The 11,325-nt window shown below is 47.0% G+C and overlaps 2 protein-coding genes across 2 annotated transcripts; both read right to left on the bottom strand.

The window, feature by feature from the left end:
* Positions 1-301: 301 nt before the first annotated feature.
* On the bottom strand, positions 302-4,272 carry LOC121836305. The gene is made up of 3 exons (XM_042291168.1): positions 4,088-4,272; positions 1,747-1,868; positions 302-1,362 (listed from the first exon to the last, which is right to left on the bottom strand). Exons 1-3 carry the CDS (start codon positions 4,267-4,269, stop codon positions 1,265-1,267), a joined length of 402 nt encoding a protein of 133 aa, XP_042147102.1. The 5' UTR covers positions 4,270-4,272; the 3' UTR covers positions 302-1,264.
* A 507-nt stretch (positions 4,273-4,779) lies between these two features.
* Positions 4,780-6,166, bottom strand: LOC115319641. Its single transcript, XM_042291167.1, has 2 exons — positions 5,738-6,166; positions 4,780-5,188 (listed from the first exon to the last, which is right to left on the bottom strand). Exons 1-2 carry the CDS (start codon positions 6,132-6,134, stop codon positions 5,112-5,114), a joined length of 474 nt encoding a protein of 157 aa, XP_042147101.1. The 5' UTR covers positions 6,135-6,166; the 3' UTR covers positions 4,780-5,111.
* Between the last annotated feature and the right edge of the window lie 5,159 nt (positions 6,167-11,325).

Genomic DNA, 11,325 nt, shown 5'->3' on the forward strand with positions numbered 1-11,325 from the left:
CCGCGAGAATTCCTGACTTCTTTAAAGAATCGCTTGTTGCCGATATAGACGTAGGACTTTTCGAACACTGATAGCTTTGGTGCACACCCAATACGTTGTCGAGAGACATCCTAATAAGACCGCAGGGTTAGGCGAGAGATCCAAGCAGGTGGACGCGCGAAGTTCCAGCTGGAACTGACAACAAGCAGAAAAAGCAAAAAGCGGCTGCTAGGCGCACCCTTCCGGATCTCGATCAGGGTTGCCAGGTAGTTTCTAGCTGAAACGGCCAAAAGCCAGACGGCGTAGCCCAAAAGTAGCCAAATACAATAAATTTTTGTAGCCCAAGTGTACCCTATCAAAAAGACCATCAGGAAAATCCTGATGGTCTGATGAAGTCGTATTTTGGGACGTCTGATGGTTTGATGGCCTGATGGTCTGTTGGCCTGATGGTTTGATGGTCTATTGGCCTGATGGTTTGAGAGTCTGTTGGCCTGATGGTTTGATGGCCTGATGGTCTGTTGGTTTGGTCTGATGGCCGAATGACCTCTCGTATTTTGAGACGCCTATTTTTTACGGTTTGATTATGGTGGTTTCATGGCTAATTTGAAACAGTTCGAGTTGGCCACAACTTAAAAAACACAACAATATGTGAATGCATAATCTGGAAACTTAATTATGCCATGCGTAGAGCATGACGAGGTGCATATCCCACTTAGAATTTAATTATATTGTCCACTGCACACTGGTAATCGCCAGCCCGACATTTGAGTACGGCGAATGCAGCTACTAATAAGAATAAAGTCAAACAAGCTGCATTGCTTTGATATTTTTATTATGAAGTTATGAAATCATACATTGTTTCGCTGGGCGGAATGGCTAGGTGGTACAGAAAAACCAGGAACATTTGAGGAAGTACTATTGTGACCAATATTAGTTGAAGCGCCATGACGCTTGGCGTGTGGTACTATCAGAGCCACCTGTCGGATTTTCAGGGAACCTCTGTGTTTGCTGAGGTTTAGGCAGGTTGCTTCTTGCACTCATTGTGCCACTATGAGCTGAAAATTGACACGGAACGGCATAGTGGCGCAACGAGCACAAGAAGTGATTTGTTTCTACCTCAACGCATACTAAGGTTTGCTGAACAATCTGAGAGACAACTCTCATCGCGTGCCACGTGCAGTGGCGTTTCAGCTCATATTGGCTGCGATAGTACATTTGTTTCATTTCAATAGTATTGGCAATATATAAATTAAGCTAAATTAATATGAAAAAAAGGGTAAAAAGGCTACAACATGGGGTGCAAGCGATGGCAGACCTGCAACAGCATGGGCAGTCCGTGGTGGGACCACGCATCGGGGGAGGAAAGGCAGCAAAGGGATGAGCCTGGACATATCAAGGGCAATTCAGAGATCAGCAATGAGTCCAAACACAGGACGACCATTGACATACGTAAACAGCAGAGTGGGCCTAGAGACGACTAAGGGGCAGTAAGAGTGACGTGCTTCATTGTAATTGTGTGACCATGTAACTTTTTGGAGAGTGAGCGAGCACGGCCTGATGGGATGGCAGTAGCGACCAAGCAACCCACAGCCTTTTTCAAGTGGTCAGCTGATCAACAGACTACTTTAAAGTTGTTTGCATAAACATTTAGATATACTAACCTTTGAATAATTTATCTGTACCATCATTTAAAATAATTGCTTGTAAACTTGAGACCCAAAATAGTATATTACTTAATTAAGGAAGTTAGAGTATAGATGCACATACCTTTGTAGTGAATTCTCTTGAGATTGGACAGCTTTTCTGACAGGTACCGCCGTATCTTCTGGTGCCGGGCTGCCCTTTCAGCCTGGCGGTACCTTCCTTCTTCAGGTGTAGTCAAAAGCAGCCTGGAATATTGAAATTCCAGGGTAATTATTTTTAGCAGTGCTCAGACTTAAAACAATATAGAACGTCATAAATACAGGCTGGAGGGTCATAGTTTGAGAAAATAAAGGGTAAATTAGTCTCAAATAAAAGCAATTAAGTGGCAGCTGGCACCTAACAAGCCTTCAGCGTTTCTTAGTATTTACAGTGTTCAGACATCACCATGAAAGCAAAAGTACCGCAGTACCCTGATTTATGTTCCACTCCCGATAGACAGCTCACCCTGGCTTCTGTTAGATTCTTTTAAGCACAAAACAGGTAGCCCATGTCTATAAATCTCACTGCTAGGCTAGTGACCTTGTAAGAAATAGGAGCTACAACTGTAGATTAGTAGACAATGTACGTTGGAAACTACTTATACTTGGTTATCATCCCTCGCTGTGGTAACAGCTTAGACACACCACAGAATTAAAAAAATAGCATCATGAGCACCAGAAAGAACAATGCAGTTCTATATAAAAACAATCTTTCACATTCCTTGAAAGATCTTCCATTCATGGCCTGGATCTAAATTTAAACGTAATTAAACAGTCTTTCAATGTGCACCTGTTGGAGGCCTCTGAACCTTCGTTGGGAGGTAATCTAGCGATGTTGGGGATCTTGGACGTAGTCATGTCATGGCGAAAACCGCTATGTAGCTGCACTACACATCGAAGCAGCGCCGCTGTTTGGAGGTATACTCAACTGTTGGCGTAATCTCGCCCTGAACACGATGACCTTGACATTACTTATCTCACACATAGGCGCTTAGATGGCTTAGTTCGCTTTGGTCCACGTAAAGCCCACAGGTGTTTCAAATGGCTAGGCTGTAACACGTCTACACCACCACTATGCACCCGAACGGCACAGCTCGTAGCCACGCCAGCTTTGCCGGATAGCCCACGACGCATCGAGCTCTCCGTTGACTTCTCTTCGAGCACTTGCTCGAGTTTGTTGCTTACAACGAAAAATAAAATTATCTGTTCAAAATACAAATGTGCGATTATTTACGGTTATTATCTGTTATGATTGACTCATTCTTGGCGGGGTACCCCCATCACATATCCAGGTGTTAGCAGACAACCTACTAGAGTAAAATCTCGGTGATACTAACTAGTACGAGTTTCGGAATAAAACAAATTAACAAATTCCCCAGCCGAAGTGCATTGTATGCGACAAGAAAATTTTTGGGCGTTCCGAATTCCTCTACGCGCTGCGACGGCTGACACGAATGCATGCTCCACAACTGATAGTGGCAAGGAGGTCACGATCGGCGACTGTAAGCTTTCAAGGCTCCGGGCGGCTGATTGCCTGTTGCTGCCAGGGATCAGCCGCACTTTACCCAAAAACTGGAGCTCAAAATTACATGCATGTTACAATCGGACCCAAAAACCAAAACTAAACAAAATGCTAAAAAAAAACTGTGCAAAGTGGCCAGCCCCATCACCATCAACACATGTTTCAAATCCAATCCAATCTGAATCCAAAATCGCTTTTTTGTTTTTGCGATCTCGTGGAATGGTGTTTCAGCCTTGGAAAAGCAAAACCGATTTTACTATAAGGTTACCTCTAAAAAACAAAGTAACTGCGTTGGCAAAAACAGAAAACCGAGTGATGTTGGTGGTGTCTTCGGTGTGGTCCATGGTGACATGCGAGCTTGGTTGGAAAGACAAAGAAACCGAATTTTTGCTTGCAAGTTTTTGATGTAGGGCTTCAAGAGCACATAGTGTGGGCACTTTCCGAGTATGTGCATTTGATAAAATGTTTTCCACAAAGTGTATGTTGTTCAGCCGTCATTATTTTATCTGCGAAGTAAAATCGACATTCATCTGCGCAGTAGAATCGACATTAATTCATTTTTTCAACATTCGTGGGTTGATTATAACCGTGTGTTACTATCGGGGGCGTGTTAGAATCATGTAAATTGCATACAAGATATTTTCTGCCATAAATAAATGCACATTCATACATTCCTTGTGTTTCAAAATATAAATTTTGTTTCTCTTTCGTTGATACGAATTTAGCATGAAATATTTTACGCGACTCCGCGAGATTCATATCAAGATTTTAAAAATGTTTGCTTAATGAGAGAGCCTGCACCTTGCGCTGAGTGAGCGGGGCAAACGCCTTTTCTTGCCTCGATGCCTTTGCCTTGTTGGAGAGGGTGCCGGTCACCGACCTCTCCAAAAGCACTTCCACTCACCCTATGGAAGCAGCAGTGATCTTGCGAAACATGGAGTCGCACTCTGCTTTCTGCATGTTGCCCGCATTCCTGGTTGACGTGCACACCTTGCCCGACATGGATCTGTTATAAACAAAAGCGAGAAACAGCTTCACATATACCAGTCGTTGACGTAGAGTGGTACTGTATACTCCAAGATGCATTGAAAATGCACTAAAATAATTACATCAATGAAATTTAGGCCTTTAAATTTAAGACAGCACTACAGATGAATTCCTATCTTCATGGGCGTCTGCGAAGCTGATGGGCCTACAAAGCTTCATGGCATCTGCATGAAACAGCTACATAATCCCTTAGCTGCATCAGGTGAGCATGACAACAGAATGTTTTCCAGGCACTGGCTGTAACTACAATTAAGAGCCTGGCTACAATAATGTTTTAATGACTTCTTGTTGCAATCGATTCAATCTACTGTGCTTACATTATCTCAGGAGTAGCCAAAGTGAGGCTCGCGAGCCGCACGCGGCTCTTTGCGGGTCCAAGTGCAGCTCGGGGCTCCCTGGAAAATGTGTCCCCTAGACGAAAAGGGTTCTAGAATTTAGAAAGAGCTAAAAGTCTTGGCCGCCTGGCAACATACTACATATATACACTTGGAATGCTTTTTGCCACATAGATGCGTCGAGTGACCCTGTTTCCTTTATTGTTCAAGAAAGACTTTCAACCGTATACGCATAACAGTTGTCAGGGGCAGTGACTGGCTAGTGAATCGTGTATTAATTTTTGCTTAGCAGTGGAAAGGACCTTCTGATGCATAGTGTCATTTGTTGTTATCGCCCATTATACTTGTCCTCTATGGAAATAACTGTTTCCTCCATATTGTTTCTTGTTAAAAGTAGCCCCCCCCCACTTTCTTTGTTCCAGCGACTCTAAACTTTCGTAGTTTTGTCTGCGGCTCTAACTCCATGTCACTCTGGCCACCCCTGCACTATCCTAAACTCTTTTAATGTATATTATACACTGAATGAAAGTGAAAAGTTTTTCTATTTTACCATTCCTCCCTTTTCTCGAGGCCGATGCTAGGATCCACGATCTTATTCTTTGCAAGGGTGTCCTCGTCAGCAACTGAAAAAAACAATTTCACATTAAAGAGGTACAGAAACCAAACTCCAGCACTCATTTTATCGCTTTAATGAGTTGCAGGTTGCAACATAACCTCAAAAATACCAGTCCTTTGCTGAAGGGCACAAGCAAACTAATTTTAAAGCTAATCAAACAATCTTTCAATGTGCACCTGGTGGATGCATGTGGAGCCTGTTTGGGAGGTAATCTAGCAACAGTGGGGAACTTGCTACGTAGTCATGACGTAGAAAGGACATTCCTCGGTCATTCTGCTCAGCAACAGAGCGCAGCCACAACAGTAGAGTAGAGAGCTCTTTGCCGTTTATGCCTTCTTTCTCAGCATTATTGTTTCCACCCTTTATGAATGAATATCCTCTATGCAAGATATAAGCCATGTGTTGCTTATGACATGTTCGGCTCTATCACCGCACAGCAAACTTCTTTCATATACTGCAGGTTCATTAAAAAAGTTACCTTTTTAATGCTAAAGCATGGGTTCTGTTAGTACGGTAAACATACGAGTACCCAGAGGTCAGGCCATAAATGACTTACGTGTTAGGCAGTAGGGCCCTACAGCACCTCCCGCATCAACAGCCGAGCCGCAGGTAGTCCTGCAATTGATAGAGCAGGGTAAGTCAGAGAAAGGTGTTTCTAGCAGCTCTGCCGGTGTGCCCCCTAGCAGCATTCTCACGCACATTGGTGTGTAGGCAGAAAGCGTGGCATTCCTCATCAACAAATCATGACAACACATTGTTGCCGGCATCAAACTGGATCCCTGTGCTATTTTTCTTCTTTGTGATTTAGTTGATTTTTTCTCTTCCTTGTCACTCCCGACTGCTTTACTGGCCTTTGTGAAATAAAGAATGCTTGGTAAACTGCAAAGCCCTGACTGAGTGGTGAAACAGAGCAATCCCAAGGAAGTATAAATGCTAAGGACTCGACATGACATTACGCAGTGTTGGGATTCCCAAGCTGCTTTCCACACTCACATTTTGTGCACGACCAGCTCTCTTTCTGCATCAGTTGGATTGGTCAGTTGTGTGCCCGTTTCGGTCGCTGCTAGCCATATGTGGCTGGCGCTGCTTTTGAGAGCCTTGCAACATCGTCACTTTCAGCTTTTGTCCTGACATAAACCGCATCTAAAAATTTAATTAGCGCTAAGATTTAGCTTTTGGACACTCCCAGCAAAAATAGGCTGTACCACATTACATAGACATTACATTACATAGTCACCAGAATGATATTCTGGTGACAAGATTTCCACAAAAACTGCTTTGCGTTAGAGGGCACAAGGGCTGACGTTCCTGGGAGGAGCAGCTTTGTGTGAACTTGCAGATGCTTCAGCTGCCTGTTGTTAGGTTGGCGGAGAAAGAACGAGATGCTACCGCACGCCAGAGTGCCACGTATAAGAATCTTTAATGTCGTCGTCTACCACCAGCAGGTAGGCGTGCTGCTCAGTAGGTGGCAGGTCATTTCATACCACATCTCCCTTTCTTAAGGAGAGTACCGCCTAGGTTGTTTTAGACAGCGGCCACTCTTGCTGTGGGCATGCGTGGTATCTTGGCATTCGTGGGAGGAGTCAGGCGCCGGGGTTTCATCGGTGTAGGGAACAAGATGGGTCCTGTTCCTCCGAACGGTGCCTTCATCCGTTGCTACGATGAAGGACCTTGGCTCCTGAGCTGGCTGCTGTACAGTACCTCTTCTCTTGAGGTCTACAACCCAGACATCGGTACCATCCACGATGTCCGCCAGCTCGCGAACTCCGTGGCGGCGATTGTATGCCTTTCTTGTTGTTCCCGACTTTCTTTCTCAAACTTCTTTAGTCGATCAATGTCGGGGCTGACGGGAAGTAACATCTTGCTTGCTGTAGGCACGTTTGTACGAAGCCGCCTTCCCATGAGGAGTTCCGCAGGGCTATATCCATTCTTTAGAGGTGTCGTCCGATACGAGAGAAGTGTCTTGTAGGGGTCTCCCGTTTTCGACATCGAAGTTTTGATTATTTTTACTGCAGCCTCCGCTAACCCATTGCTTTGTGGATAGCGAGGGCTGGATGTCACATGTTTAAATCCATTTTCTCTTGCAAATGTAGAAAACGCAGACGTCGCTACACGAGAAAACTGGGGTCCGTTGTCGGAAACAACGACCTCTGGTATACCGTGTCGGGAAAATATTGACTTGCAGTGTGTGACAACTGCCTGTGTAGTCAGACCTTGTAGTCGGGCGATTTCTGGGTACCGAGAAAAATAATCGGTCACAATTAACCACCAGTGGCCTTCGTGGTAAAAGAGGTCCATTGCCACCCTCTGCCATGGTCTGTCGGGAAATTCAGTCGGAAGCAGAGGCATTTTCCTGTTCTTTGACTTTTCAATACAGGGATGGCATGTTTTTACTGTGTTTTCCACATCTCTTTGTAGACCTGGGCACCATACAGAGCCTGCCGCTCTGGCTTGAGTCTTCACGATGCCGAAGTGACCTTCATGCAGAAGTCTCAGGAGTTCGGGTCGGCACTTGACTGGGATCACTACCCTTGAGGAGTAGAGAAGTAGATCCTCCTCAACAGTGAATTGATGCCGATATTGATAGTAGGGCTTCACGTCGTTGTCAAGGTCTCGCCGGCAGGGCCAAGTTCGTTGAGAGTATTTCCTCAATGCTTGGCAGACTAGGTCTGTTTTTTGGTGGTCAATAATCCACTGAAGACATGTGTCTTTGAATGACAGTGTAGACCTGATGTGTTGGACAAAAGCGCCAACGTCTTTCTCTAGGTCTAGAGGGAATGTGTTTTTGAGAGGTGCCCTTGATAGCGTGTCTGCGGCGAGAAGTTCTTTTCCTGGTACGTATGTGATGTTGTAGTTGTACCTCATCATACGCATGCGCAAACTCTGCAGTCTCGGAGTGAGGTCGTCTAGAGCCTTGCTTGAGAAAAGCGGCACCAGAGGCTTGTGGTCGGTCTCGAGGTTGAAGAACTTGCCGACTAGGTAATCGCTGAACTTCTCACAAGCCCAGACAAGCGCTAGACCCTCTTTTTCAATTTGAGCGTACCTTTTTTCGGTGTCGCTCAGCAGTCTAGAAGCGTACGCGATGACTTTATATTTGTTTCCCTCTTGCTTTTGTCTCAATACGGCGCCGACTCCGTAAGAAGACGCATCGGCCGTCACTACAGTCTCTTTTCTAGGGTCGTAGACTCCAAGGACTGGATGTGACGATACAATCGCCTTCCACTTGTCAAACGCGTCTTGTTGAGCGGATCCCCAAACAAACTCTTGCTTAGTGCTAAGCATAAAGCTGAGTGGTTGAAGGACGGTTTTTAGGTTCGGAACAAATCTAGCCAGGTACGTTGCCATTCCCAGCACCCTCTGCAGCTCTGGCTTAGAGGTAGGCGGGTCCATGGCCTTGACGGCTTCAACCTTGGAATCGTCTGGACGGATGCCATGCTCGTTGACCTTGTGGCCCAGGAATGTTAATTCTTGGACGTTGAAGGAGCATTTTTCCTCGTTGAGCGTCAGACCTGCGTTGCAGAGTCGCTGCAAAATGATGCGGAGTCTGGTGTTATGCTCTGCGGGAGTGGAGCCCCAGATGAGAATGTCATCCATGTGGCATACGACACCACTTGCTCCCTGCAGGATGCTCGAGAGCTGTTTCTGGAAGTGCTCCGGAGCTGAAGAAATTCCGAAAGGGAGCTGGTTGAAGCAAAACCGTCCAAACGGCGAAATGAAAGTCGTGAGCTGCTTGCTGTCTCCGCTTAGTGGAATTTGCCAAAAACCGGAGTTTGCATCGAGTTTTGAGAAGTACTTTGCGTTCTGAAGGAGTCCTAAGGTGTGTTCGACGGACGGTACAGGGTGCCATTCTCTGAGTACGTAGCGATTGAGTTCTGTGAAATCAACGCATATTCTCACTGCACGCTTGGCTTTGGAACAACTACCATCGGCGCACACCAAGGAGTTGGCTCTTCGACGGGTGATATTACTCCCATTCTCTCCATTCTTTGAAGCTCTGCTTCCGTCTTTTCGTAGAGCGGGATCGGCACTCGCCGTGGAGAGCTTAGTGCGAACGGTTTGGCGCCGTCTTGGAGTTGCACGTGGTATGCTTCAGGGAGCTTGCCGAGCCCCTTGAAGAGCACAGGGAACTCTGTTCTTGCGTCGACTTTAGATCCGTCAAGAATATTGGAGCTTGGGCTAATCTCGTTGACCACCGATACCAATTGCAAAGCTTGTATAGCAGGCTTTCCTAGTAATGGCGTACGGAGGTCTTCCAAGATGTAAACGTCTTGCACCGAAGTGCGGTCTCTGTACGTGATGTTGAGGCGAGCTGCCCCCTGTGTTGCCGAAAGGGTTCCGTTTAGTCCGTGAAGCTGACGAGGTGGTGCTACCAGGCGCGGTCGTGGGGAGAGCTTCTGGAAGATGGAGGGCGAGATGACTGTTTCGTCGGCGCCCGTGTCCAATTTAAACTATACGGCTTCCCCTTGAAGCGTCACCGTCACTTCCCACTTGTCAGCTTGAGGATGTGCCACTCCTCCAATAAAGCCAACCTCGTCATCCTCGTCTTGAGATTGTCCAACGAAGCGGACTTTCTTGGAAAGGCAGACTCTGGAGAAATGACCTTTCTTATGGCAACTCTTACAAGTCTCGTGTCGAGCTGGACAGGACTTTCTGGAATGGCGTGCTCGTCCACACCAAAGACATTCTTGGCTGTTCCTCTTGGACGAACCAGACTCTTTGTGTTTTAGTCTGCCTGGTGATTTGGAGCTTGACCCAGAGAAGCGGCTAGTTAAAGTTATCCTTGTATCAAGCTTGTTGACGCTGCTACCGGCTTTGATGTCTTGATTCAGCTCGACTTGCTGCTGACGGACGTTTTCAACTTGCCTCGCTGACTCTAGGGCCTTTTGAAGTGTTAAGTCGGCGTCAAGCTGGAGTTTTGCGGAGAGCTTTTTGTCACGGATGCCAACGACTAGCCGATCTCGTACGAACTGGTCTTGCATTGGGCCGTAGTCGCAGTACTTGGACAAGGCGTGCAGTGACGTGGCAAACTCTTCAATGGACTCGCCTTCTTGTTGGACCCGGGAGTTGAATCGAGCTCGCTCAAAGATGACGTTTCTTCGTGGTATGAAATACGCGTCAAAGTGGCCCATGATGGTATCGAACTTCTTGGCTTCTGCTTCGGTTAGCTGGAATGTGCTGAAGATGTCCTCAGCTTGGTCCCCCATCATGTAAAGGAGAGCGTCGATTTGGTGTTCTTCAGGCTTTGTGCTGAGTCCCGAAGCAGTATGGAAGCGTTGGAAGCGCTTCTTCCATTTCGGCCATTCGTTCGGAGACGAGAAAGAAAATGGCTCCGTAGGCTGTATCACGAACGATGCGCCCGCTGCGGTGGTTGCCATTTCTTCCAGCGGAGGATCGCTTCCTTGGGTGCCTCGTAAGTCAGTGCTGGTAGCGGTTCTTGATTTCCGGCCGTGATCCCACTTCTGACACCATGTTAGGTTGGCGGAGAAAGAACGAGATGCTACCGCACGCCAGAGTGCCACGTATAAGAATCTTTAATGTCGTCGTCTACCACCAGCAGGTAGGCGTGCTGCTCAGTAGGTGGCAGGTCATTTCATACCACACCTGTTTGCGCCTGGCCAGTTCAGTTGCCATTTCCTCTTGGGTTTCTTGTAGGTACAGTCGGGGACAAAAGTCTCCAGGACACGCAAGCTGCGACTGAAACGCCTTCCTCTGCCATCTGCCGCGGGTCGTCTGCTTTCGAGATCACAGAAGGGCGCACGTGCGTCCTATTGTACCTGCCAATGTGTGCGCTTTCCCGCTCTGCTGCGACGCGGCGCCTAACTCGGAATCGGGCGCGTGGTACCACTTCGGAGATAGTGCTTACTGGCATGGCACCTATAAAGCAAGAAGTCACGGCAGCTCAATTAAGCGATAAGCTGAACTGGTTATAAAGCAAGGTGCGCTGACACGACGAAATGCGGCGCAATGCCCCAGGCGGTATCTCGAGTTTTGGAATGTATAGCAGACGCTCGTCAGCCGCCAGCGCTATCTCCGAGGCAGTACCATGTGCCCGATTCCTAGTTAGGTGCTGTGCCGCAGAAGAGCAGGAAACGCAGATGTTTGCAGTCAGAGTAGGACGCGCATGCGCTTTTGTGTGATCTCGAA

Source organism: Ixodes scapularis, unplaced genomic scaffold (genome assembly GCF_016920785.2).
Source record: "Ixodes scapularis isolate PalLabHiFi unplaced genomic scaffold, ASM1692078v2 PGA_scaffold24__2_contigs__length_7659602, whole genome shotgun sequence".
Classification (NCBI taxonomy): Eukaryota; Metazoa; Arthropoda; class Arachnida; order Ixodida; family Ixodidae; genus Ixodes; species Ixodes scapularis.

Excerpts from the sequence above, each read along its gene's own strand:
- LOC115319641 (XM_042291167.1), bottom strand. The coding sequence starts at position 6,134 with ATGTCATGTCGAGTCCTTAGCATTTATACTTCCTTGGGATTGCTCTGT. Across the intron at positions 5,189-5,737 it reads AGGGCCCTACTGCCTAACAC|TTGCTGACGAGGACACCCTT; the intron begins GTAAGTCATTTA and ends TGTTTTTTTCAG.
- LOC121836305 (XM_042291168.1), bottom strand. The coding sequence starts at position 4,269 with ATGCATCTTGGAGTATACAGTACCACTCTACGTCAACGACTGGTATAT. Across the intron at positions 1,869-4,087 it reads ATCACTGCTGCTTCCATAGG|GCTGCTTTTGACTACACCTG; the intron begins GTGAGTGGAAGT and ends TCAATATTCCAG. Across the intron at positions 1,363-1,746 it reads CAAGAGAATTCACTACAAAG|GCTCATCCCTTTGCTGCCTT; the intron begins GTATGTGCATCT and ends TGATATGTCCAG.